The sequence below is a fragment of the Fomitopsis serialis genome (assembly GCF_022376445.1).
Source record: "Fomitopsis serialis strain Sig1Antser10 chromosome Unknown B0H18scaffold_9, whole genome shotgun sequence".
Taxonomy (NCBI): domain Eukaryota; kingdom Fungi; phylum Basidiomycota; class Agaricomycetes; order Polyporales; family Fomitopsidaceae; genus Fomitopsis; species Fomitopsis serialis.
Genome location: NW_025954969.1, coordinates 128,373 through 152,300, shown reverse-complemented (window position 1 = coordinate 152,300; position 23,928 = coordinate 128,373). Strand labels below are relative to the sequence as shown.

The window sequence follows — 23,928 nt, the reverse complement described above, 5'->3', positions numbered from 1 at the left end:
AGATCTTCAGCTTCAGTTTCAGACCTTAGCTTGAGTTGCTTGTGCTCGTCGTCGCGCCCTCAGTTCTGCTATTAGAACGGTGTCAGCTGTAGTTGGAATTGATGGAATAGCATGCGAATCAGCGTATGATACTTACTCGCGAAGACTCGGGCATCCTTCTTCAAGTTCTTGTTATCAACGACGGCAGGCGCAGGGTCCCGTCAGGCCTTCTATGAACCATACTTGCAGTCGTCCCGCTGACCCAATTGCTATCATATCTCGAGCGCTCTTGCATCCGAGTCAATTTGCGTACGCAAATTGGCGGCCCCGAGATCGGCGGAGAAACAGTCTGCCCCTAGTACTGGGCCTCTCCGTAAGTCGCTCATTTGCTTCTTGATTCGTTCACACTTCGCTGTCACACAACTGCGAAGGTCTGCGTAAGCCCTGAATCAGCTTATCGGGTGCGGTGCGAGCGGTTGTCGCTGCTATAAAGCGATAGGCGCAGAGGGTGTTCTGCTACCACTCCATCGCAGCCACCATGGACGCTGCTTTCCCGACAATGTTGGGCTTGGTCAGGTGTGTATCATCCGTCTTTCTTTCGTCGCAAATGTTCACACTCATGAGCAGTGATCAATGGAATAATCCACTGAATATCCCCGTGCTCGCTGCCATCGCTTCTGTCTTGACCTTCGTGTTACAATGTCGATCTGCACCTCTGACGCTCGGACATATGTTCTTGAATGCGACAGAGAGCGGCCCAAAGTAGCACGCTATGTAGAACGACAGGGCGGACCGATCATCCTCGCTTTCAAAGGTATAGACTTCTTTGCGTGCTCGCCCTCCTTGGGTTGGCCGCATACCAACTGATTCTCGGTGCGCCTACCGAGACAAACACGAACGCAACCCCGCTTCCTTGGTTCGAAATCCGCATATTCGCGGCCTACGTATGTCTCCATCACTTCTATGGTATCCTGCCCAGCTGACGCGTCGCTCCTTGCTTTGACAGGCCTACGCGTCGCTCCTGGCGCTTCTCACTGTGACCAGACAAGGCTCGCTCAGCACGAACGCGTCACGCCATCTGACTGTGTTTTTGTTGATTAGCTGGGGTCTCTATGTCTACCGAGACGTCTGGCCGCTCGCGACGTTCACCTTGACGCCGCAAGACAGCGCAGAAGGCCCATCCTCTGGGCAAGAGTCGCCTGCTGACTGTGTCTGCGGTGGTCGTGCCGTTATGCATCCCGCGTTTGTATGTCCCCCTCGATCCAGAAGTAGGTGGCATTGTGCTGGTCGGGCGGCATCTCACTGATCCCTATGATACAGGAGCCGATGACCCCACACCCGGAGCAGACGGCGTCGATCCTGTCCCTGATACTGTACGGATGGATGGATGCGACTGTATGGAAGGCGTATCGGCAGTCTCACACGAAGCTCGATGACCTTCCCCCGCTCGCAGACTACGACCACGCCAAAAACCTCGTCAACAGGGCCTTCCCGGTAATCACTTTCTCTCCGGTTCACTAACTGTTCTCACTGACAGTGACCGTCAGCATTTGGACCCCTTCCAGACGCCTAAGAGACGACACTTCTTCTGGGGATTAATGCGCGTTTTCAGTGAGTGAGCTCACCGCATCCGAAGTCCCGCTATCGTTTAGACCGGTGAAACAGGGAAGGAATACGCGGTCCTCGGTCTGATGTTGGCATCGCGAGTGCGTAAATCTATGTCTGTGGACTGTATTGTCAGCTGACGGAGTCCAGTCCGTGGCGTACCTTGCGAGCCCCGTCGGCGTGAATCGTCTGCTCAAGTGCGTAACAGGCAATTACGCATGTCACCCGTCTCTGACTAACCACCCACAGCTATCTCGAACAAGGCGGCGAGGGTCTGACCGTGCGACCCTGGGTGTGGATTGCTCTGCTCTTCATCGGGCCGACGGTGGGCACGTTTGCCTTCCAGTGGTACGTCTACACCGTGGTGAGTCTCCGTCGTGTCGCTACGCACCTTGGAGCGCCAACCTAACTGCTCCGCAGACAAGAGTGACGGTGCGCGCGAAGGCGCTGATCACCCAGCTCGTATTCGAGCACGCGCTGCGTGTCCGGATGAAGGCCGAGACGGCGGACGCGAAGTCTGCTAGTGCCCCATCGACGCCGGGGAAGACGCCGGATACCGCCTCGCTCGCGGAGCCTGTGTCCGCGGCGGGCACAGCTGAGCCGGACAGCGACAGCGAGGAAACTACCCTACGCGGTTCGAGCACCGCCGGGTCCGCTGCCAGCACCAAGAAGGGTGATGAGAGTACGAGCAAGGAGTCGTCTGGCGGTGCGTCGAACCTGGTTGGGCGGATCAACAACCTCGTCACGACGGATATGCAAACGATTGACCAAGGGCGGGACTTCATCTTCGTGTGTAGGTCGAAATCCCGCTTCCGATTGGCATCCTTTCGTGTATGCCGGGCTGATCATGACTCTGCCGTACGTGAACGTTTGAACAGTCGTCGAGGTTCCGACACAGCTCGCTCTGTGCACCTGGTTTTTATATGTTGTCCTAGGCTGGAGGTGCGTCCAAGCATCTTCAATGAGACATGTCGTCCGTTGATGATGCCATCGTAGTGCTCTGGTCGGGATGGCGGTCATGGGCTTAATGCTCCCGATCCCGGGTTACATCGCCAGCTTTGTCCACGGCTTGCAAGAGAAGAAGATGGCAAAGGTACATACTCGGTGTAAACATGCGCGTCAGAGCTGATAGGTTTATTTTCACACTTTAGACGGACGCCCGCGTGCAAACCGTCACCGAATGTTGGTATCTGCTCTCTGACTTTGCTGATCTCATGTTACTGATGGTCAATGATCGTCTACAGCGCTCGGCGTGGTCCGGATGATCAAACTCTTCGGATGGGAGCCCCGCATGGCTGAACAGGTCGCAGAGAAGAGGGAAGAAGAATTGGGCGTCATCAGAAGTCTGCGGATGCGCGAGTTCCTGATGAATTACATGAAGTCAGTCAGCTCCTGTCATGTTGTGGTGCTCACGACTGAAGTCCTCCCTCGGCAGCCACTGATCCCGTTAGTGACCATGCTCGTTACCTACGCGATCTATGTGAGTCTGGGCTGGCTATATGTGGACTAGTGGTGCTGATTCTTTGAGAAGACGATCGTCATGAAGCAGACGTTGACGGGTATGTGCTTCTTGTGAGTGTTCTGTGGGCCCCGCTGACGCAACCCAGCTTCTGTTGTATTCTCCTCCATAACGCGTAAGCACCGGAATCACTGCAATGCATAAGGATTACGCTAATCCATATGCCAGTCTTCGAAACGCTCCGTAACGAGATGTACCAGACATTTGGGATGATCCCATTCATCATACAAGGTTGGTGAACTTATACGCCTCATGATCTACTTCTCACGGAATCTGCAGCCAAGGTGTCCGTCGATCGGATTGACAAATTTCTCAACGAGGCAAGTGCGATCAGGAGTCCAACAGCCCTCACTAACACGCCACTAGACCGAATACTAGATGATTTCTCGACCAAGGATGATGAAGCTTCGAGGTCCTAGGCAGCGGGCCCGCGGACGACGATGTGATCGGCTTCCGAAATGCTTCTTCACTTGGACAGCCTCAAAACAAGGGAAATGACGCCGACGCCGCAGAGACGTGTGTTCAGGCTGCTCATCGAAGACGAGCTCGTGTTCAAACGTGGTTGTGTCAACTTGATTCTTGGGCCCACAGGCTCGGGAAGACTTCCATGTTGATGGCATTACTCGGTAAGTCCGAGAACCGAGGGCGACGTTTTATAGACTTTATTCTTACTGCATGTGCAGGCGAGATGCATTACATCCCGAATGGCCCGGATTCGTACGTGAACCTTCCGCGGACGGACGGTGTTGCATACTCTGCCCAGGAATCCTGGGTGCAGAACGAGACTGTCAGGGTCTGTATATTCTCGCGCGTTCGACGAGGCTCTGTGAAGCTGATCGGGTAGTAGGACAATATTTGTTCGGGTCACCCTATGATGAGGAGCGATACAACAAGGGTATGGCTGCCTCTCTTCACGACATTACACATATTAACATACCACTCATAAGTGATCGAGCAGTGCGGTTGACCCGCGATTTGGAGCTTCTGGATGCTGGGGATCTCACTGAAGTCGGAGAAAAGGGCTTGACTCTTAGGTATGCCTGTCAGGTTTTTTCGTCGCATGTTACTCATAGTGACCGTATACAGTGGTGGACAAAAGGTACTGTCAAAGCGTTGACATATAACATTTTTGCTCAAACATTGGGGCAGGCGCGCATCACGCTAGCTCGTGCGATCTACTCTTCGGCCGAGATATTACTTTTGGACGACGTCCTAGCCGCTCTCGACGTTCACACTTCCCAGTGGATTGTCAGCAAATGCTTCAAGGGGATCTTGTTCGTGGACGTACAATTATCCTGGTGGTATGTTACGGATATGTTGACACGTCTGCACTCACCTGACGACGAAACAGACACACAACGTTGCGATCACTCGACCGATAGCAGACTTTGTCGTGTCCCTCGGCACAGATGGTCGTGTTCACAGTCAGGGCTCGCTTTCCTCCGCGCTGCAAGCTGTCGACGAACTCGCAGCAGAACAGGCGAAGGCAATGCAAGGTCAAGTCGAAGAAGAGGTTGACGCCCCTACTCCCGACAATGGCGAGAAAGAGAAGAAAGGAAAGCTTGTCTGGAGGAAGAAGTTTCAGTGGGTCAGGTTGGCTGGTCTGCGTGTGAGTGCAAATAGGTTACGATTTGTCTAATCGCTGACCGCCTCTCAGTCAAGCTGTTCTTGGTGCGTTGGGCGGCCGTCATCCACTAATATTCTGGTTCGCTTGCCTGGGCTGCTACGTAACCTGCGAGATCGTCAGCACATTCCAGGTTTGGTTCCTCGGCATGTGGACACGTCAGTATGAGGAGATGCCTCCTGAGAAGGTATCTGTGGCCTTGTAAGTGTTCACACTACCCTCTTCTGTCCTCGTATTGACACCATTGATCCGCAGCTACGTGACCTCATACGCACTCATCCAAGCGTTGACCATCGCACTCTTCTCTACTTCGTATATCATCTACATCATTGGATCCCTGAGGGCGTCGAGAGTGATCCACTCCGCGTTGGTGTCCTCTGTGCTCGGTACAACCTTGAGGTGGGCTTTTCGATGCGCAGCCGGAATTCGACGCTGATGACTATTGCAGGTGGCTAGACATGACGCCCGCATCTCGCATCATAACACGTTGCACACAAGACATCCAAGCCAGTACGTTTCAAGCGATATTTTGCGATAGTATCTGTCAAATGTGCTCACATTACTCTTCAGTTGACAACCAAGTCGTGGACTACTTCTTCTGGTGGTTGGAGCAAAGCGGGACTATGATTACGAGGCTAGGAGCTGTGGTCATCATGTCGCCGCTCATGCTTATACCCGGTTCGACCATCTTCATCCTCGCTGCACTTTGCGGCTATCTGTACATCAATACTCAGCTCAGTACTAAACGCGAAATGAGCCTGGCTCAGGCACCAGTCCTCGGTCATTTCGGGGCTGCTATGGCAGGACTGGGTACGTGACGGCTAGTACGTCGGGGGTGATGGAACTAACACTATGCCCATGCCAGTTTCTATTCGCGCATACGGCGCACAAGACATGTTAGACAAGAATCCTACACGCGCATCGACAAGTTTACTAGGGCTGCTCGGTCCTTCTATGTCTTGTATCAGTGAGTGGGCGTAAATTTTGACGGACCGCATATGCTCATTTGGTCTAGGTGGATAGCAATCCGTGTCGACGCATTGGCAGCACTGTTCACAACAGGCCTAGGGATCTACCTCATCTACGGCCCACCACAGAACCCTTCTGCCATCGGTTTCTCCCTCAACATGGCAGGTTCGTCTGACCGCTATATATGACATAGGATGGTGATTGATGAGGTGGCGACCCAGTGCAATTTAGCAGTCTGATCATATGGTGGATCAAGCTTTCCAACGAGCTTCAGATCAGTGGTACGTGTTCTAACCTCACAAGAATCGGCGACGGTATGTTGATCGTCTTACTTCATCAGGCAACAGGTGAGTAGCCGATGACGAGACTGGGGGCCAGTATGTTCAAGTAATATGGCATGTGTGAAGCTTGGAACGGATACAACAATACTTGTCAGTCGAGCAGGAGCCAAAGGCCACCACGACAGGGGTGCCTCCTGCTTATTGGCCAGCGAGCGGCACATTGAGGGTGGAGAAACTATCTGCTCGGTACTCACCCGTATGTGGTCTCAAGTTCTCGTCGGACGTAACTGACGTATCTATGTCTCAGGATGGTCCTCGTGTGCTGCATGCGATATCGTTTGAAGTGAGGTCTGGCGAACGCGTAGGGATTGGTGAGTGCAGACTCCCGAGTCGTTTGGTCTTTGACTAATAACCTCAAAAGTGGGCCGAACTGGCAGCGGGAAGGTAGAGTCGACATGTGGCAAATTCGAAGAAGCTTTACCTGATCATCCCGCAGAGCTCCCTGACATTAGCCCTACTCCGATGCATTCTCACGGAAGGGAAAGTTTTCTACGACGGGGTAGCCACCGACACGCTGAACTTGGATGCACTTCGCTCAAAGATCACGATCATCCCGCAATCAGTGAGTCGCTGCAGTCTTCTGTGCACTTCCCGCATTCGACGCTTACCTGGTGTTCAGCCCGAGCTTTTGAGCGGCACCTTACGAGAGAATCTCGATCCGTTCCATGAACACGACGACGCTGTGCTGAACGACGCGCTGCGTGCAGCGGGGCTGTTCTCTTTGCAGAAAGAAAGCGATGATGGAAAGATTACGCTGGACAGCCAGATTGCAAGTGGTGGAGGCAACCTTTCAGTAGGCCAGCGACAAATCCTTGCGTTGGCGAGAGCCATCGTGCGTCAGAGCAAGCTTCTGATTTTGGACGAAGGTACGCGTATTCACATCATATAGAGGTGATCTTGCTGACGCGGGCCGCTGTAGCCACCTCTGCGATAGGTGAGACATACTTCCGTGCGATTGCATCGTGGACGTTTGCTGAGCGGCTTCCTATCTAGACTACGAGACCGACACAGTGATTCAAGCCTCATTACGCGGTGAACTAAGAAAAGATATCACTCTGCTCACGATTGCGCACCGCCTCCAAACGATTATGGACAGCGACAAGATCGTAAGTAATCGCGGGTCTTCCGCGACGACCTAGTGTGCTGACAACCAATCGCTGCGTAGATGGTTCTCGATGCTGGTCGTATCGTGAGTTCTCGGTGTACATCTCTCTTACGACGACGTCTCATCTCTTCTAGGTTGAGTACGGCCCACCGAGTGAGCTGCTGAAGATCGAAGACGGATTGCTGCGCTCCTTGATCAATGAGAGCGCAGACAAGGAACATTTGCTCGCGTTAGCTACCGGCAAGAACGCTTCAACGTCCTCCTGAGGGTGCTAGAAAGAGTTTGAGGCATAGACTCGTGCGTTTCCGACTGGATAAATTGCTTGATCTAGTGATATACGTATCAGGACTCAGGGTATGAGGCAGACGGCAACGGCCTCATGTCTGTTCGAGTCGGTATTTCCGTGTCATACCATCTTGGATAAGCATAGTATCCGTAGAGCTCTGTGATGTTGCCTTAGCACTGTATGCAGGACTGTAGACGTAATTATTAATCTATAGACGTATTGTGACTATACGCGTACACTGTAGTAGTACGTGCTGTCGCGAACCATGTGACCGCGATAGTCTCGATTGAGCGTGATGTCATTATGTTGTCGTACTGCCGCTGTATCAGCCACCACGCTCTGCGTACATATACCACCGTCTCTTCTTCAAGTCCGCAATCCCAACATCACAACACTGCTGTCTAGCATTCCCCAAGTCTTAGTGAACTTGAACTCCTATTGTTTTGGTACCAAACCTAGGATCACTTGAAGCCAGGATGGCGTGGAGATGCACAGGCGCGACCAACGTCGAGTTGATCGCCAACATGGCAAGCACGGGCTCATCAGCTCTGACCGTGTTCAGGCCGTATGTTCTTGCATCATATCCTCCAAAATCAGTGATCTTGACCGATGCTCAGGCCATGAAGAGGGTAGACCGCGCGCACTACGTGCGCAACCCGCACGAAGCGTATGAGGATTCGCCTCAGTGCGCTCTTCCCGCTACGCCTCCCATTTGCACATACGAAACTTCATCATCTCCAGGCGCATCGGGCACGGTGCAACCATCTCAGCACCGCACATGGTTCGTCACCTACCACCTCGCTAGGCTAACCTACGATTAACGCGGACACCGCACTGCCCACAGCACGCTCACGCCGTCGAGTACCTCCTCCCCTTTCTCCGTCCAGGCTCGCGCGTCCTCGACGTCGGTTCCGGCTCGGGGTACCTCTGCGGCGTCCTCCACTATCTCGTCACGGACCTCGACTCCGGCGTGACCGGGACCGTCGTCGGGATCGAGCACATCCCCGAGCTCGTGGAGTGGTCCGAGGGGAACCTGCGCAGGGACGGGCTCGGCGCTGCACTGGATAGCGGGAATATCAAGATGATTGCGGGGGATGGGAGACAAGGTATGCCGGTCCCGTCGATTGCTGCTCATAACCGTGACTGAGCTTTCGCAGGCCTTGCAGAAGCTGGTGGGTGCCAGACTTCGCGACATGACGATACCTACTGATGGGCCCACAGGGCCATACCACGCAATCCACGTCGGTGCTGCGGCACCCACCATGCCTCAGGCACTTGTCGACCAACTCGCCCGCCCAGGACGCATGTTCATCCCTGTGGGTGAGGATACGCAGGCGATCATCCAAGTATGCTGCAACCGGTCATACCATCTGGAAAGCATCACTAATCTAGTATCTGGGCATAGGTCGACAAGGATCTCGATGGAAATGTCACACAGAAGGAGCTCTTCGACGTCATGGTATGCCGCTGCATTGTCAACGATGCTCGCTGGCTTACACTCCATACAGTACGTCCCTCTGACCGACCAGGCGAAGCAGCGCACCATGGGTCCGTGATCCGTGTCTGGGATGCGGAGTACCTGGCTCATGGGTGGTATGGGCTAGCAACGATCGAAACTTCTGGGGAAGACGGCAGAAATATGTGTTGTATCATATCTTGTACGAATGCAGCTTGCTTCCGAGGACCGCGTTGCTCATCTGCAGAGATGACGTTCGATCGACAGGATAGGGCCAATAGGTCGTCGGAAGTGTGCAGCAGTGCAGATGTTATTTGCTTTGGACCTGAAATTGCAACAGTACTCAATGATACAATGATTGTCTTCTGTCTTCACACTCGCTACACCTTCTGGAGTCCTTCCTTGATCCTATATTCCCAGTATCTACGTATGTGGGTCAGCATACAGGTCATGTACCCAAGAGATGTCTCACTTCTTGCGCATCGTATCGTGTTCGTTAGCCAAGGACTTCCAGATCTGCAGCTGTGCGTGAGACCTAGTACGACAAGCAGGCGTACACTCTCACTGACCTCGACCGCCTGAGAGATCTGTTGTCCGCCCTCTTCCTCGTATATATCCGCGAGGAACTCTAGTGCATTTACACACGGCAGCTCCGCGCCCTCCGTCGGCGCAGGATTGTCCAGATCCAGAACGTCCGAGGCAGGGGACGCGCTCGAGACAGTGTAGAGCTGCACAAACGTAGTAAGACCAGAGAGCGGTGTCTTCGTGTGCTCCAGCACGCCGCGGAGGTAGTTCCACGCCGACGCATTGTTCGGCGCAAGCGCAATCTTCTCCTTGGCGAACCTATTCCGGCCCACCCGCGCTCAACACACGCCCTCGAACACAGACGAACAACACTCACGCAAGCTCCCTCCGACACACCGCCTCCCGGTCCTCGTCCCCCTCCGCACCCCGCTCGCCCACACCACGAAGAATCGATGGTGCCACGCCGAGTTGTTCCGCACGTCCTTCTCCAGCAGCGCCTCAATCCACGCGCGCTCGCCCGCCCACAGCTCCGCCTCGTCGTTGAAGTGGGCGAGCAGCCACTGGCGATAGCTCCACGTGTGGTAGTTCTTCGCGTCCGCACCGAGCACGCGCGCGGTGAACGCGAGCTCCGCGGCGCCGGCGGGGGGTGAGCGCAGGGCGGTGAGCAGGAGCCGGCGGTGGTGCCAGACCTGGTATGTCTTCATGTTCGTGACTGCGAAGTCGTCCATCAGCCGCAGCTCCCCTCGAGTCGGCCCCCGTCGCCTGGAGCGTCTTGTAGCGGTACTGCCTGCGCCGTCCCTCGTCAGCGCAGGGACTCTGGACAACTGGGCACGATGCTCACCACGCCGAGTAATGTGCCGGGTTCATGTTAATGATGTCCCACGTCAGGCCGAGCACCCTCTGGCCGTCTCGCCCATCTTGACGACGCCCCGGAAGTAGTCCGTCGCATCCTGGTCTGCAGAGGCCGTCAGAGCGAGGAACGGGATGAGCGCGTCGCAGACCGTCTACAGACATTCCGCCGAGTAGTTGATCGGGGCGAGCGCATCCACGCCCTGGTATTGCGGCAGCGGGACGACGTCTGCCCACTCCGGTCGTTCAGCGTACAAAGCGATCTCTTCGAACTCGGCGGTCATGGTGGTGCAGAGCAAGATGCACCTATGTAGTCTCCCACCAAGACCCGCACGGCGCTAGTGTGGACACTGGAGGACATGCACTACTGTCTGTAATCGCCGAGGGCGACAAAGATGGTCCGCAATGACTCGGACATACCGTCGAGACGGCGTATAGCAAGATGGCCGAAAGGTTACCCAGAAAACAGGCGAGTGAATTGCTACAATACGAACCGAACATGTCCCGCTGCAGCGACATGTACACCGTAAGATCCACAACTAGTCCGACTCCCCTTCATATTGTCCACAATGCGGGACCGCCCGCGAAACGGTATCCCACTACCTTCATGGAAGCCCTATACTTACAGACAGTGGCGCATAAGACTTGAAAGAGACGCAGAACCTGCGGCGAGATCATCGAAAGATTCACTGACATCGTCGAATTCGAACACCCCGACGATCAGCGCTCAGCTCCTGGATTGGCTTTCACACTGTTGTTTGCGTGCACAACGATGCAGAGGTATATTGGACAGGACAATAAGGACGAGCGGTGCGCGAGTCAGGAGGACGTATTTACAACCATTCAGACCGGGGAGAGCTGGCGTATCATAGTACATTGAACACAAAAAGTCCGCGAAGAGTCGGGACACGGCACATCAGCAGGAGTACTGCGAGCAGACGATCTAAGCAGCCGGGCCGTTGCTGGCGGTGTAATCCTACGTAATACATGCGAATCAGACCATTGTGTGATACCAAGGACAACGAGTCGACGCACCTCCATCTCCGCGTCGAGATCCGCCACACTCTTGTTCGGCCTCTCGTTCTTGGTGCGGCGTGGTGTACCGCGAGCGCGCCTGGGACGTCCGCCCCTTGAAGACAATCAGCAACCTTGTCGCCGCCTGCCAAGATAATTGACAAACCTAGCGCCGTCGGTTTGTGCCGCAGCGGGAGCCGGAGCAACGCGAGCAGCGAGGGACGCCGGGGGAGCAGGTCGCGACGGGTCGACGACGATCTCGATCTTCATGGGTCGTTCTATTGTGTCGGAAGGATGTCGAGTGGGTGATGACGACGAATGTCGGATTCGTATTGGGGAAGGGGAGGGCGGCAAAGACAAAGCAGAGGTTTCATCAGTTGGCTGTTCAGCAGATGCAGAGCAAGCAAGCAAAATTGAAGCGGTACTGGAGGCATCAGGCACAAGCTCCGAACATTGAGGTACTTCAGTCGTCGCAACATCCGGTCGTCTCCTCTCTCCGCGCCGTCACCATTGGCCGCCATACTTGCTGTCTATCCAAGTCCGGCCACGACTGCCCATGCGCTTCTCGCCAGGGTCCGGTGGTCGCACCGACCACCAGGTCCATGCCAAAGACACGACCCAACATCGACCTGTCTGGACAGTGACCCAACCGGCATCCCCACCATCGAAGCTGACGAATGGTCGACCCCTCCGTGCTGCTGCTTCTTGCTGTGCGTACTCTGGAGGGCTCACACCGCGGTCCCGGTATGACAGAGTGGCAGTTCAGGCAGGCCCAGACACCGGTTAAGTAGCAGGGCTGATCAGACCCCACCACCATCACCACATGTAGGACTTGCTGGTACCGAGTGACTCAACACAGCATGCGGGAGCAGTCGAGCCGGATGGCTCGACTGTGGACTGACGAGCTTTGCGCGCCATCAGGACTTGTCTATGGCGACGAGCAGGCATTGCGACCAACGGGACCGGTGACACCACCGGGGACGACGACCTCAGCACTTCGAACTTTGAAGACCGCCGCACCAGAATGGTAAACGCCGACAATAGGAGGGAGCAGAGAGCCAAGCTATGGGGAGAGGGGGAGGAACGAAAGGAGAGGGTAAAGCACCGAATACTGACTTCCGTCAATCAAGCGATTGTTGTACTGCTGGAACGCCTTCGTGCCGTCGCCAAGCTTCTGGAAGTGCACCGCAGCGACGCCCTTCGAGCGGCCCTGCGCGTCGTAGTGCAACGTCACGGTCCGCAGCGGGCCCACCGTCGTGTGGAAGAGTTCCTGTATGATCATGTCAGCTTCACTGCTTCGTCGCTAGCGAACAGCGAGACCAACCTTGACTTGCGTCTCGTTGACGTCCGTGGGGAGGTTCGAGACGATGATTTTGTCTGCGGGCTGCTGGGACGTAGGGGGGCCAGCCTTCGCGCCACTTGCGGCGGCGCGCGCACGCGCAGCAGGGGCTGTCGGGCTGCCCAGAACTGCAATCTTGGCTCCGCCACGACGGGGGGCAGAGCGGCGGATGCCCTTCGGGCGGGTCGAGATGATCTGTGACAGCGCAGCATCGTCAGTCGCGGATGTGGCGTTGTCGAGGACAGCGACTGACCTCGTCGAGACTTTTGTCCATTGTCTTAACGTTTGCTGGGCAAGACTGGGATCGAGTGGTGAATAGGGGCGGGGGCGTTGAGGGGATTGAAGTGGCTGGGTGAGGAGAAGGTGGTGGCGGGTGGCAAGGGGCGGCGCGACGCGCGCTCGCCTTTTTGGCAAATTGTGGCGGAGCCCAAATGGCGGTGCGCGACCCATCCGCAACCTTATACTTACGGAAACAGCCTGCTTTGTCCTGGGCTCTCCCATTGTTCGCCCTTCTGGCTTCGCGCATTGTATTTCTGCTATGTCGAGAGGCGGAAGAGGTGGCCGCGGTGGGGGACGAGGGGGCGGTCGCGGCGGGTTTGGCCAGAGTAACCTGCCCCCGATGGGCTTGACTTTTGCGGATATACAGTCTTTGTCTAGAGAGGAGACCGCTTTGTATCCGGTGCGTGGCCCAAACGAATTTTCGTCTAAATTCCTGACGTCTATTGTAGACATATGATCCTCTGCCGGTGCTGTCAGAGTACAGCGAGGACGAAAGGCGCATCGCCGAGCTGCAGATCGGCTTTGCCACCCGCCTGCGCCAGTCTGCCTACTATGTCGTAGAGCCCACCAAAACACAGGTGAGTCGCCCTCGAACCCCAGCTTACAATGTAACTGATAGAGCCGAAGTGTAGAATTACCTCGGTATTCTGACAAGTATCGACCGTCAGCCGCAAAACAGCCTACACTACGCAGGCAAGACCTGCACCAGCCATTCTTCCCGCAAGAGATATTCGAGGGCTACTTCAATCCCAAGAAGCGTAAAATCAGTGAGTATCCCCGCTCGTCTCATCGCGTCATGCTGGCAGAACGAGCTGACATGCTCCGGGCAGCTGAAAGGAAGGGTCCAAGGAAGAAGATCAACCTCGACGCATTGGGCGAGGACGCCGAAGACGCGGTTCGTCATCCTCCATTCATATCTATCAGCTGCTATCTCATCGCTTACGCTATGGCACGTTGGGACCACAGGAAAAGGAAGACGAGGAGCGCTCCGAGATCGGTTCGCAGGCGGCGGAAGAAGACTATGATGTCGACGAAGAGTACGACAACGACTACGCCGACAACTACTTCGACAATGGCGAAGGCGATGAAGCTGACGGCCTCGGCGACGGAGGAGGCGTTGACGAAGGCTTAGGTGGAGGCGGAGGCGGAGGCGGTACGTATCTGTTTGTCTTCTCCATGTTCCGGGCCCTGACGGAAGTCTCGTCCCAGGATACGACTACGACTAAACCTTGTACCTTCAATACGAATAGCAGGCTGTGCTCTAGACATGCGTGGAACTGATGGTGTTGTACGATATCACAGAATGCATGGTGGCCATGGCCTCACGGCATGGATGTTCTGATACAGTTCTGTGGTCTGATGCCTCGCCTGCCCGCGCTTGTGCTACCCACCCGCAGGGCAAGACAGTTGGCTGTATTTCGCTGGCTGTGTATTGTGGCTGACCCAGTAACGCAAACACATTTGCAGTACTGTCCTCCACCCATTCTTTCGGGTTTAAACTTGCTAGACCCAGTTTATACGTCTTGAGCACACCCGTGAAGATCTTGAGCTCAAACGGACGGCGGGAACTTGAATATGCTGTCTGTACGCCTGCAAATGGTTTCGCCCGTCCGAGAAAACTGGCGCTGCGGCTGCCAAAAACGCACCTTACGGCTCCCCTGAGCTCCAGAGAGCAGGTACAAGGTATTGTCAACTAACTTACGAACCATGGATCGAAGCGGAGAACCAAACGTGCGTCAAACAAGTCGTGCAGGACAACAGAACAAACATCGGCCCAACTACTACTACGTAGTGCTCAGTGGTGTTACATACTCGCATGCTTTATTCCAATGACTACTTGCTCATACGAATAAACGACGCTCGCAATGACACGGTGGCTTGACTGTTCAGCGGCTGATCAGAGAACGAACACCATCCCAACGACTGGGAGCTTACGAGGAAAACGCGGCTTGGCTTCGAGGCGCATGTCGTGCAATGCTGACAAGGATGCGCGCCGTCGCCGCGACGTCTTGCTTGTCAGCGGTCGCTTTGGCATCACGACGGCAAGGCAGTAGTCCACAACTGACTGTGACATCTGCATCAGGCCCTCGTCGGCGGCCATAACTGGGCAACTCTGGAAGTGCCAAAGAGACGAGAGGAATCGGTATCGCTTCGGGAGGTAGATTAGCATGTCTCGGTGCCACGTAGAAAGAGTGCGTACGTTGATGAGATCGGCATTGACGCTCTGTGGGATGGGTATCTTGATAGGCACGAGTTTCTGTTGCCCTTCGAGTGGGAGTGTTGTCTCGGGATCCGTGATCTGTACATCAGATATCATATAGAATACGCTATAGCAGCTGCGTAATAGAGTGTCTTTCCCGACCTAAAGAGACATTAGTCTATCAAGTCTGCGTGTCTAACTGAGACACGCACGTAATTCGCCGGGATCCGCCGCAACAAAGGCCGATGAAGAGGAAACATCGAACAGCGAAACTTGAGGGACCACAACGCTGGCATGACAATCAGAATTTACAGCCGATCTCTCACATACACGGGTTACTGACCTCCATAAGCAAGAGTACACAAAGGAGCCCGAAGAATTGCGCTTAGTTTGAGCTCCAAGAATCCGTGCCACTGCATATCATTCATTGTCTTTCTCAGCGCTCCCTCGAGCTGCCCGCGGTCGGGAGCAGTGCCAGCCAGTGTTGCGATGTACACGTATTTCTTCAGTATGGGAGATAATTCGTAGCTGCTTCCCTGCTTGGCGTGCTCATCGACGGCTTCCGGTGTGGCGTGCTGCAGGTGTGCGCACATCATCGCATATCGAAGGCATGACCATGCATCCTTCGGTAGGCTACAAGGGAAACCGTCAACGCAGCCTTAAGTGTTCAAATCGAAGGAATATGGGTACGTACCTCCCATCAGGGTCCCTGTGAATTCCGAACACATCCTCCAGCACTTTGAATGCAACCTCTCTGAACTGATGGGACACTTGCAGAAAAACAACAAATGGATTAGTGGCCAAACACTTCTCTATCTCGTCATCATCTTGTTTCTCGAAAGAGAAGAGGAAATATAGGTAGTCAGAGGCAAGCCCCACGAAGATGTCGAGCAAAAGCTCAGGAGGAAGAAGCAGAGGGCGCCTGGGACGGACGATAGGGCTATGGCGCGGACAGACGAAGTACTTGTATCGCCGGTTATCCGCAGCTAGGTTGAAGTTCGTATGGCGGTGAATGGCCTTAGAGTTCGCATCTGCCACATAGCATATATATCAGCACATCGGGTAACGAGAGAGTAAGGGGATCGATCACCTTGTGTAGTGTTTGCCTTTGACATTATATCTCGAGTGGTCCTTGTTGAAGGAAGGCTCGAGCGAGTGGCGATGATGATAGCAGCCTGCAGGTCATAAACTTGACAGTGAAAGGATGTTGAATGACGGGGGCGTCAAAAGCTGGGGTGAATGCCACCTTGCACTGGTCTATTGTCTCATGCACCGAAACCTCATCAAGAGCTTGAGACGAGTCTTTGTGACCTATTGCAGCTTCGGAGCCTGGACTCGTCGGAGGCTGGCTACCTTTACATATAGTTGTAGCCTTCTATATCTCGCGCGATAGCAAAGGATAAAGCCTAGAGTGACTCCGGGTTTGAGTTGATATTCCTGGTCGTGCTTGTACTGACGTACGTGAAGGATATATGTTACGACGAGGCGGTATACATCGTATCATCTAAGTAAGTAGCGTTTGGTCGTACGGCGGCCTGCCGCCAATGTCTCTTCACATTACACGTGAGATGTGATTTCTGAAGGGACGTGTTGTTTACCGCTTGTTTGTGCGGCGGCGGCACTCGCAACGCGCGACGCGCTCGGTTGAACCCGTTCAACGTTGACCGTAACTCCCATCTCGCAGACTGTCTCTGGCAAGACAACTCAAGACGATTCAAGACGTGGTCTCTGGCAGCACAGCAACTCAATCTTTCGGAGTAGACTGGGGACACAAGATGCGCCGCAAGTCAGTTATCGCGCTGCTCGCGCTGTCGGTGCCGGTCACTGTCTCTGCCTGCGAGGGCGAATGCATCGTCAAGATCACCAACGCCTACGTCGGCAACTACACCACCCCCGTCGACGCCGTCATGCGCACCCTCGTACGTCCTCCCCCTTCTCCTTCCCGCGAGCACGCCAACTGACCCCTACAGGCCGGGCACGTCGCCTCGCTCCTCCCCTCGCATCCCGACATCCCCACCGCAGCCTCCTACCTCGCCCCGCTCCTCTCCGCCTACGATGCCGCCGCCTACACCGGCATGGAGACGGCGATCTTCCCGAGCTTCTTCCATGGCAAGTGCGCGCAGCACGGCGCCGACCCGCCCGGGTGCCCCAACCCCGACTGCCCCGTCGTCTGTGGCACGCCCGGCTCCATGGTGCACTTCTTCCCGACGCTCCGCTACCTCGCGTACAACGAGACCCGCGCGAGGATCGAGGCCGCCGCGGATCCCGGCGGCGACGCCTACAAGCAGGTGGAGCAGAACGTGCTGGACGCGGCGAACGACCACAAGCTCAAGATGCGCCTCGGGAGGATCTCGCCCCGCATGCCGAGCAAGACGAACACCAAAGCGAAGGCGAAGACTGGCGCGAAGGTCTCGGCGACTCCGAAGGTTATGGGTACAGGACCGCACCTGTGTCTCCCGGCTCTAGCTCTGGTCCTGCCGCTCTGGTTCCCTGCTGTGCTAGTGCTAGCTCTGCCCTGAGGCCGCGCCGAAGCCGCTCCTGACGACCACATCTTCGTCCCCGTCTTCGCTCGGGCTGAACTCTTGGACGACCTCAGCTCAGGGGACCTCAGCCAGCTCTCTGAGTTAACCCGGTAGGATCTAGCCAGCTCCTCCCGCGTGTCCCATCAACATGAGACCACTAGCACCAAGACTGTCTTCGCGCGCACCGGCATCATGGACGACCTCAGCCCAGGCGACTTCGACCCGCTCTCCGAGTTCAGCCAATCGCGCTGGCAAGTTGATCCCGCGCGCCCCCAAGGCCTCCACACCACCACCACCACTTCAAGTGCACCGTCTCGGAGACCGCTACCGCCCCCGCCTCGGACTTCGCCCCGGACGACCACATCTTCATCCCCGTCCTCGCGCGTACCTCAGGTGCGGACTCGGAGGAGACGATCAAGGAGCAGCTGCAGGCAGTCCTCGCGCAGGCAGGTGAGATCCTCGGCCAGATGTGCGGCGACGACGGGAGCGGGACCAGCGTGGAGAACCTGGCGAGGTGTAGCTGGGCCGCGGAGATGAAGGAGTACATCCTCACGTTCCCGTAGGCGGGGTGGATGGGTTTGTTTGACGATTATAGCATTACTACCTCACTGTCTTTCGGTTCTTCGTTTTGTATGTGTATGGATGTAGCATAGCCCGTGTCTGAATGTATCCAGTCCTCGTCGATTCAGCCTCTCCTTTGACCCGTCAACAACGCTTTGAGCGCCGTGTCTCGCAAACTCGACAGCAGCGAGGAACTCGCTGCAATGCAGACATCACACAAATCAGATGCATAGAGAAAAAGAAATCTTCATTCGACCACTCCTCATACATCACTAGGAGTAACAGTTCGTACACGGCATACAAGTATCATCGAGTTCTTGACATACGTAAAAGAAAAACGCGAAACACGAACCACGTCCGTGCGACGGCCTACCGCAGCCGCACCTGCTTCGCCATATCATAGAGAAATCGGGACAAGACCGAGACGACGACGCCTGCCCCTCCACCGATCGACGTCGACTCCCGTCGCGACACCGCCGCCTGCTCCGCCGACCGACCCAACGCACTCCGCATAATCGTGACATGGCGTAAAAGGCATGCGTGAGGGGGTGAGATGCAGCGATGCGAGAGCGAGAGCCAGATACAGCGGAGAGTGGATACGAGTGCGGGTATGGATGCGGCTAGCGGTACAGATGACGACGGCCGTACTGATACAAGTGGGTGAGTGCCGGTGTACCGCTGCGCCGTGCGGAGGCGCGATGCAGAGCGAGGGTCAAATGTCGACCACGAGGCGAAGGAGTCGGGTAGGAATACGGACACTGGGAAGGGAATAGGAGACACGGGAACCAGAACCGGAAACACGTAGCTGAGGGACACATCGCACCCTCCACGTCGGGAGGGGCGATCCACGGCGATCGAGACACAGGTCTAAGTCGTTGTTGTATATATACGTATTCGGCGAACTAGGACAACAAGAGGATTCCATTGGATTTAAGGAGCGTGGTAGTGTTGTTGGAGTGTGGTGTGAGACCCAAGACCACCGGGTGTCGCCAGATATCTTGTATGTACAGCCTGACGCTCGCGAGGGAGCGCCAGTGACGAGGGCCCGGCGGGTGGACAGTATTGGGGAGTAGTGTTGGGTATGCGCGATATGTTGTATAATATAGACGGGGCTGGTGAGGAAGCGCAGGTCAGTTACAGCACTCACGGACTCTGGGCTCGGAATGACACTCACAGCAGTCCAACAGCGTACACCGGCAAGACGCCCACAATAAGTCATGCACAGATAGCGGAAGGGGAGAACGGGTCTCGAGGAAGAAAAAATAAACTCGGAAGGAAGAGGCGTAAATAGTAGACAAGGTCTATCGTAACAATACGGGCCCCCGCCGGCGGCGCCGCGAGCTACCTCACAACGCTGCCGGACGGAGTAAATAGGGTACAACTGTAGAACCGAAGAGGAGACGACGAGGTAATCGACATTGTGGTTATTGATACACCTGAGCAGCTCGCCGAGGGTAGAGGCGTGTGGAGGAAGGGGAGGGGGGAGCGGAGCGAAGGAAGGGGGGCAAACGAAGTACCTCGGCGAGCGTAATACGTCCCCGGCCAACAAAAGCAGAAACGGCAGCGGGGACACGGTATGATAGAAATGGAGTAGGGGGAGGTGATCGACACGACAGGGGGAGACCAGATACGATGATGCGAGCAAAGTCCCAAAATCCAAGACACACGACGTGGTAGAGCGCCTGCGTGCGCACCCGGGGAGCCAGCCAAGACGACGAAAAATTCGACGACGACAGATAATAGCCCCCGGCATCGGTAGCCACCGACGCCAGAGTCGTATAAGTTAGGCTTCGCGGCAGCCGCCCTTTGGCGACCGAGCGAGGATTTTGCGAGTCTTCATTTTCTTGGGTTTTCTTGCGTAAGTTATACTACTTGCTGTCTATCGATATCTTGGTGGTACAACGTAGGCCCGCACGAGCGAGCGGCAGGCCGGCGTGAGCAGGGGAATGCGATGCGAGGATGCAGGAATGCGAGAGCATGCACATGTGAGCCGGGTGGTACAATGGGGTGTGCGAGAGAAGCCGGGAGACGAGGCGAGATGGATGATATTTACACTTGAAGGTGAAGACGAGTCTCGCTCGCAGCCCAGCATGCGTGCATGCAGAGTGCCAACGAGTCCCAGTGTCGCGGCGAGGGGTATGAATGCCTTGCCGACGACGGACCCAGCGAGAGGCGGGGTATCTAGTGTGAAGCGGAGATAGATCGAAGCGAAGCGTCCTGAGCGAGTAACCGTTGACCGAGGGTGTGACCGATGTTTGCGCCAGTGAATGTCATGCAAGTGTGAAGAAGCCCAAATGGACCGAGGACCCAGAGACCGCTGAACCCAATAACGATGATGCGATGCGTCGAGTTGATAATGATATGCTGATGGTGAGCGATACAGCTCCGAAGCCCGGAAGAATCGGAGACGTCGGGGTGGATGAGGGTAGATGGCGGCAGTGGTGATGGTGGGGAAAGTATAGGACACATTATGTTGTCGACGAAGGGCTTCGGAGTATTGGGTATTAGACTTGAAGATCAGCGATTAGAAATATAAGAGCTTCTATGGACCCGATGAACTTGGACTGAGAAAAAACACGATGAGTAGGTGCCGGATAAATAAGCAGAAGTACTCACCTCTACACTTGATGAATTCTAAACGATGTACAAATACAATCAAAACGATGGCGGCGGCAGGTCCTCAGGACTGGGCGAGTTCTGGAATGCTGAGCCCGCGAAAAAGCCCACTTGGGGAGCAGAAGTGGACGTTTCGCCTGCGACTGACTCGCGAGACTGCGAAGCGGGACGCCTCGATCGGGGGTGCAACGCCTTGTTCGTCGAAGGGAACTCCGAGGACGACGACGACGAATCGTCATCCATAGACATGTGGAAAACGCCCTCGCTAGGAACGCGGCGGTGGTTACGGCGGCGTTGAGCGGGCGTCGGGGAAGGACTCGGACTCGGGATAAACGGGAAGACGAACGTCGACGCCAGAGGAGCCGTACGCGGGGCACTGTTGGCGCTCCCCGTGGCGGGCCAGTGACGCAGATGCTTCTTGATAGGCACGCTGGCAGATTCTCGGAGGGGCGTTGTCGGCGGAGTGTCGTCACTGTCGTCAGCCTCGCTCGAGTCGTCACAGACGGGGAAGATAGGTCTGTTTTCGGCTGCAGCACGATGGACTTTGCTCCGTCGGACGGGCGTCGCGGAGACATCGTCGTGGATCGCGAGCTGAGAGAGGTCCTCAGGAACGGAGCCGACGAGGGCGGCAACGCGGTCCTTGCGCTGCTGGTGGGTCTTGGCAGTGATCGGCGAAGGCGAGGCTCGGGAGTTGAGCTGACGGCGGCGAGCGAGCTTGCCAGACGGCTGGGCAAGCGGTGGAAGCGGATGGAAAGCAGGGCCCTTCGAGCCAGCCTTTGCTGGCTCCTTCGGGGCTGCCCCGGTAGAAGACTCAATAATGGCAAAAGGATCGTTGAGCTCCGATACCGAAGTGCTTAGAATAGGGTGGGACTTGGTCGGGCGTTGAACGGGAGCCTCTGCCTGCGAGGGTATCCTGTCGGCGGGGGGAGGGGAAGGTTGGTGTGCGGGTCGTCGCGCAGGGAGACGGGAACAAGATGATACGCTCCTGGTGTGACCGCGAGACATTACTACGACTGGATACGGAGGGGACGTGGAGGATGAGCTGCACATACCTTCGCTGTGCCTTATCTTTGGCGGGTTTGCTGGGCTGACGGCCCCTAGTGGACTTGTCAGCCGCAGCGGCCGGACCAGACTGCACTTTGGCCTTGTCTGGCGCTGCGCCATCCGCCTTTGCGGGTGAGCCCAACGGCTTGCTGTCCTCGACAGCGGACGTGTGCACCGGCGCCTGTTGCGCAGGCGGTGTCTTCTTGCCTCTGGGCGACGACCTGGCCTGGCGATCTCGCTGGTGAGTTGACTGCGGGCGCGCGGCCGGCTGCGTGGGCTTGGAGAGCGACAAGAGGCCCGGCGTGTGCGTAGGCTTGATGACGACGGGCGCGGTCGGGTGGCGGCTGTGGGTCGGACGGAAGAGCGGCGGGGCGAAGTGGGCTGGTAGCGGCTTGTGGACGGCGAGCATGGCGGCGAGGAGGAGGGGGACGGGGAGGAGGGCGACGTGCGCGACGACGGGGACGGAATGGCTGGCGATGAAAAACGAGGCAGGGGGTATGGGGCGACCCGGCGCCGTCACCTGCTCTTGTAATCAATCCGGCGTTCGGTCGGAGTTCAAACCCATCCCGCGTCTCCGCAAGCGTGCCCATATCGGGCACCGCCGCAAATTGACAGCCGGGGCGTGCCGGTGGCGGATGGTAGCCACCTGCCGTGGGCGCCTAGCAGTCTCGCCCCTGTCGAGCCTGTGCCGGTCAGCGGGCTCGAGGCGGGCCCCAGGCAGAGGAGGCAGGCCCGCTCGCGCGATCCTCCCTTGCCTCCTGCGGCCACTCCGCGAGCCACGAGGCCAGTGTGTAGCGGGCAGCAGACGCGGAAGATGCGCTTGCAATGGGCATGCTCCTACCCTTGATCTCTTCCACGCCATCCTCCGCGCGGCTTCTCCTCCTTCTCGGTCCTTGTCCAGCATGTCTCCTCCAAACTACTCCAGCTCCCGTTATCGCGCTCGAGACCACCTTCCACCTCACAGCCTCCGTGAGCCTGTCGCACGCACTGACAGTCCCGTTCTACGCTCGTCCTTGCGTGGATTCTGTGGTCGGACTCTGCGCCAGTTGCTCCGTCCGTTGCTGCGAGTACGCGACTTCTTTGTTCTCGCTTGTCAGTGTCAATGTCACCCCGAGTTGGACAATGGCCTTCTGTGCTCTCCATTGTTCTTGCTGTCGCGAAAACTTCTCGTCGGTGCTCGTCGGCTCTGCGCGCGTGCGCGCTCATACCATGCCATGGTGTCCGCCGCGCGCTTCCCGACGTCACTTCCTCTCCCCCGAGTCTTGCGCACTTCAGCACACTTGTGCTCTTTAGGACGGCGAGCGTAGCGCGCAAGATAGATATCTCGTTCAACAAACTGGCAGAAGGTTAGCACTGCGCAGAGGTCACGCCAGCGGCGGAACTCAGACTCGCATCATCATGTGTTCCCAACAGCGCCTTCGCCTGAGCACTTGGCCTCCATGTCGCCCACCTTATCGCGTGGAACGATGACCGACACAGCCTGTACGAGGATCGGATGGATGAATCACTGGGTGGTCGCTGTCGGCGTGAGGCGCAGCGCATTGTCCGAGTTGGGGCGTCGAAGATCCCGTCGACGTCTATGTCTATTGTCCTCCCGCGTACAGGTGCGGTAGCGCTCACGCTTCTTTGGTGGAACAAGTCAAAGTTCAGGACCCCGGGCAAGGCGCTTATACGTCCGATCCTGGTGCGGCCATAACCAGCCCAAATAGGGCGCTCATGTCCGATCCTGGTGCGGCCATAGACCTGCCAGAGCTCGCGCCATGTCCGATCCATATGCGGCCATAGATGCTGTCACGTTCGCATGTCCTATCCGTATGCGGCCATAAATTGACCTCGTGGTCGCCTTTGACGGCGAAGCCAGTATCGCGAGATTGGTACGTAGCATACTTCACGTCGTGGATCTCTCAGCTAAGCAATGCTACTAACTTCTGTGGATGGCATCGCGGGTGATGGTATCTGCTCGGGCCTGGAAGATAACTTACTGATTCGCTACGATGATCGCATGCAGCTGCTTGTTATGATTGGGACCCCGGAATTGCAGATTCTCTGAATGCGTCCGTCATGTGGGACTTGGTAGACTGGCCAAGCTTGTATT

The 23,928-nt window shown here is 56.3% G+C and overlaps 10 protein-coding genes across 10 annotated transcripts; 5 read left to right on the top strand and 5 right to left on the bottom strand.

Annotated features, from left to right (window-relative positions):
* Window positions 1-1,180: 1,180 nt before the first annotated feature.
* Window positions 1,181-7,656, top strand: B0H18DRAFT_984556 (P-loop containing nucleoside triphosphate hydrolase protein). Its single transcript, XM_048044681.1, has 34 exons — window positions 1,181-1,247; window positions 1,300-1,473; window positions 1,527-1,590; window positions 1,645-1,685; window positions 1,735-1,781; window positions 1,834-1,948; window positions 2,005-2,377; window positions 2,463-2,526; window positions 2,581-2,690; window positions 2,829-3,004; window positions 3,116-3,147; window positions 3,249-3,338; window positions 3,594-3,712; window positions 3,763-3,896; window positions 3,983-3,998; window positions 4,062-4,150; window positions 4,253-4,330; window positions 4,357-4,404; window positions 4,455-4,687; window positions 4,761-4,928; window positions 4,983-5,072; window positions 5,176-5,237; window positions 5,298-5,541; window positions 5,629-5,694; window positions 5,743-5,861; window positions 5,918-5,981; window positions 6,104-6,233; window positions 6,285-6,348; window positions 6,399-6,421; window positions 6,474-6,599; window positions 6,657-6,903; window positions 7,016-7,143; window positions 7,203-7,226; window positions 7,277-7,656. The coding sequence occupies exons 2-34, from the start codon at window positions 1,306-1,308 to the stop codon at window positions 7,406-7,408; spliced, it is 3,684 nt and encodes a 1,227-aa protein (XP_047897541.1). The 5' UTR covers window positions 1,181-1,247; window positions 1,300-1,305; the 3' UTR covers window positions 7,409-7,656.
* Window positions 7,657-7,674: 18 nt separating this feature from the next.
* On the top strand, window positions 7,675-9,079 carry B0H18DRAFT_671087 (protein-L-isoaspartate O-methyltransferase). Its single transcript, XM_048039080.1, has 8 exons — window positions 7,675-7,993; window positions 8,046-8,113; window positions 8,170-8,209; window positions 8,273-8,534; window positions 8,586-8,600; window positions 8,650-8,774; window positions 8,834-8,887; window positions 8,937-9,079. Exons 1-8 carry the CDS (start codon window positions 7,916-7,918, stop codon window positions 8,982-8,984), a joined length of 690 nt encoding a protein of 229 aa, XP_047897540.1. The 5' UTR covers window positions 7,675-7,915; the 3' UTR covers window positions 8,985-9,079.
* On the bottom strand, window positions 8,782-10,542 carry B0H18DRAFT_1198864 (protein prenylyltransferase; the record flags this gene model as incomplete). Its single annotated transcript, XM_048036104.1, has 8 exons — window positions 8,782-9,307; window positions 9,357-9,400; window positions 9,454-9,727; window positions 9,786-9,808; window positions 9,835-10,171; window positions 10,251-10,309; window positions 10,333-10,364; window positions 10,422-10,542. 8 exons carry the CDS (start codon window positions 10,540-10,542, stop codon window positions 9,265-9,267), a joined length of 933 nt encoding a protein of 310 aa, XP_047897539.1. The 3' UTR covers window positions 8,782-9,264.
* A 473-nt stretch (window positions 10,543-11,015) lies between these two features.
* B0H18DRAFT_984537 (uncharacterized protein) lies at window positions 11,016-12,991 on the bottom strand. Its single transcript, XM_048044680.1, has 6 exons — window positions 12,865-12,991; window positions 12,597-12,806; window positions 12,389-12,542; window positions 11,439-11,550; window positions 11,294-11,387; window positions 11,016-11,234 (listed from the first exon to the last, which is right to left on the bottom strand). The coding sequence occupies exons 1-6, from the start codon at window positions 12,883-12,885 to the stop codon at window positions 11,202-11,204; spliced, it is 624 nt and encodes a 207-aa protein (XP_047897538.1). The 5' UTR covers window positions 12,886-12,991; the 3' UTR covers window positions 11,016-11,201.
* A 239-nt stretch (window positions 12,992-13,230) lies between these two features.
* On the top strand, window positions 13,231-14,116 carry B0H18DRAFT_1115550 (DNA-directed RNA polymerase III, subunit Rpc31; the record flags this gene model as incomplete). The annotated part of the gene is made up of 6 exons (XM_048033281.1): window positions 13,231-13,290; window positions 13,340-13,468; window positions 13,510-13,657; window positions 13,721-13,785; window positions 13,857-14,043; window positions 14,100-14,116. 6 exons carry the CDS (start codon window positions 13,231-13,233, stop codon window positions 14,114-14,116), a joined length of 606 nt encoding a protein of 201 aa, XP_047897537.1.
* A 471-nt stretch (window positions 14,117-14,587) lies between these two features.
* On the bottom strand, window positions 14,588-16,068 carry B0H18DRAFT_671060 (uncharacterized protein). Its single transcript, XM_048039079.1, has 5 exons — window positions 15,434-16,068; window positions 15,303-15,379; window positions 15,091-15,252; window positions 14,826-15,039; window positions 14,588-14,772 (listed from the first exon to the last, which is right to left on the bottom strand). Exons 1-5 carry the CDS (start codon window positions 15,684-15,686, stop codon window positions 14,732-14,734), a joined length of 747 nt encoding a protein of 248 aa, XP_047897536.1. The 5' UTR covers window positions 15,687-16,068; the 3' UTR covers window positions 14,588-14,731.
* Window positions 16,069-16,703: 635 nt separating this feature from the next.
* On the top strand, window positions 16,704-18,294 carry B0H18DRAFT_984519 (uncharacterized protein). Its single transcript, XM_048044679.1, has 5 exons — window positions 16,704-17,009; window positions 17,061-17,523; window positions 17,611-17,722; window positions 17,774-17,867; window positions 17,918-18,294. The coding sequence occupies exons 1-5, from the start codon at window positions 16,866-16,868 to the stop codon at window positions 18,173-18,175; spliced, it is 1,071 nt and encodes a 356-aa protein (XP_047897535.1). The 5' UTR covers window positions 16,704-16,865; the 3' UTR covers window positions 18,176-18,294.
* A 359-nt stretch (window positions 18,295-18,653) lies between these two features.
* On the bottom strand, window positions 18,654-20,140 carry B0H18DRAFT_671004 (uncharacterized protein). The gene has a single exon (XM_048039078.1). The coding sequence runs from the start codon at window positions 19,924-19,926 to the stop codon at window positions 18,886-18,888; it is 1,041 nt and encodes a 346-aa protein (XP_047897534.1). The 5' UTR covers window positions 19,927-20,140; the 3' UTR covers window positions 18,654-18,885.
* Window positions 20,141-20,828: 688 nt separating this feature from the next.
* B0H18DRAFT_1083138 (uncharacterized protein) lies at window positions 20,829-22,242 on the bottom strand (the record flags this gene model as incomplete). Its single annotated transcript, XM_048031629.1, has 2 exons — window positions 20,829-21,774; window positions 21,842-22,242. 2 exons carry the CDS (start codon window positions 22,240-22,242, stop codon window positions 20,829-20,831), a joined length of 1,347 nt encoding a protein of 448 aa, XP_047897533.1.
* Window positions 22,243-22,339: 97 nt separating this feature from the next.
* On the top strand, window positions 22,340-23,480 carry B0H18DRAFT_984515 (uncharacterized protein). The gene has a single exon (XM_048044678.1). The coding sequence runs from the start codon at window positions 22,469-22,471 to the stop codon at window positions 23,138-23,140; it is 672 nt and encodes a 223-aa protein (XP_047897532.1). The 5' UTR covers window positions 22,340-22,468; the 3' UTR covers window positions 23,141-23,480.
* Window positions 23,481-23,928: the final 448 nt, after the last annotated feature.

Bases quoted from the DNA above. Each gene is read 5' to 3' on its own strand.
- B0H18DRAFT_984556 (XM_048044681.1), top strand. From the start codon at position 1,306: ATGACCCCACACCCGGAGCAGACGGCGTCGATCCTGTCCCTGATACTG. The intron at 5,542-5,628 runs GTGACGGCTAGT...AAGACATGTTAG, and splicing joins GCTATGGCAGGACTGGGTAC to ACAAGAATCCTACACGCGCA. The intron at 5,695-5,742 runs GTGAGTGGGCGT...CATTTGGTCTAG, and splicing joins TCCTTCTATGTCTTGTATCA to GTGGATAGCAATCCGTGTCG.
- B0H18DRAFT_671087 (XM_048039080.1), top strand. From the start codon at position 7,916: ATGCACAGGCGCGACCAACGTCGAGTTGATCGCCAACATGGCAAGCAC. The intron at 7,994-8,045 runs GTATGTTCTTGC...ACCGATGCTCAG, and splicing joins GCTCTGACCGTGTTCAGGCC to GCCATGAAGAGGGTAGACCG. The intron at 8,888-8,936 runs GTATGCCGCTGC...CACTCCATACAG, and splicing joins AGGAGCTCTTCGACGTCATG to TACGTCCCTCTGACCGACCA.
- B0H18DRAFT_984537 (XM_048044680.1), bottom strand. From the start codon at position 12,885: ATGGACAAAAGTCTCGACGAG. The intron at 11,551-12,388 runs GTCAGTATTCGG...CCGACACAATAG, and splicing joins CAATCGCTTGATTGACGGAA to AACGACCCATGAAGATCGAG. The intron at 11,235-11,293 runs GTGCGTCGACTC...TGTATTACGTAG, and splicing joins ATCTCGACGCGGAGATGGAG to GATTACACCGCCAGCAACGG.
- B0H18DRAFT_671060 (XM_048039079.1), bottom strand. From the start codon at position 15,686: ATGATGTGCGCACACCTGCAGCACGCCACACCGGAAGCCGTCGATGAG. The intron at 15,380-15,433 runs GTCAGTAACCCG...TTGTCATGCCAG, and splicing joins GTGTACTCTTGCTTATGGAG to CGTTGTGGTCCCTCAAGTTT. The intron at 15,253-15,302 runs GTGCGTGTCTCA...ATGTCTCTTTAG, and splicing joins GGCGGATCCCGGCGAATTAC to GTCGGGAAAGACACTCTATT.
- B0H18DRAFT_984519 (XM_048044679.1), top strand. From the start codon at position 16,866: ATGCGCCGCAAGTCAGTTATCGCGCTGCTCGCGCTGTCGGTGCCGGTC. The intron at 17,723-17,773 runs GTAGGATCTAGC...TGAGACCACTAG, and splicing joins CAGCTCTCTGAGTTAACCCG to CACCAAGACTGTCTTCGCGC. The intron at 17,868-17,917 runs GTTGATCCCGCG...CACCACTTCAAG, and splicing joins TCAGCCAATCGCGCTGGCAA to TGCACCGTCTCGGAGACCGC.
- B0H18DRAFT_671004 (XM_048039078.1), bottom strand. From the start codon at position 19,926: ATGCCGGGGGCTATTATCTGTCGTCGTCGAATTTTTCGTCGTCTTGGC.
- B0H18DRAFT_984515 (XM_048044678.1), top strand. From the start codon at position 22,469: ATGGTAGCCACCTGCCGTGGGCGCCTAGCAGTCTCGCCCCTGTCGAGC.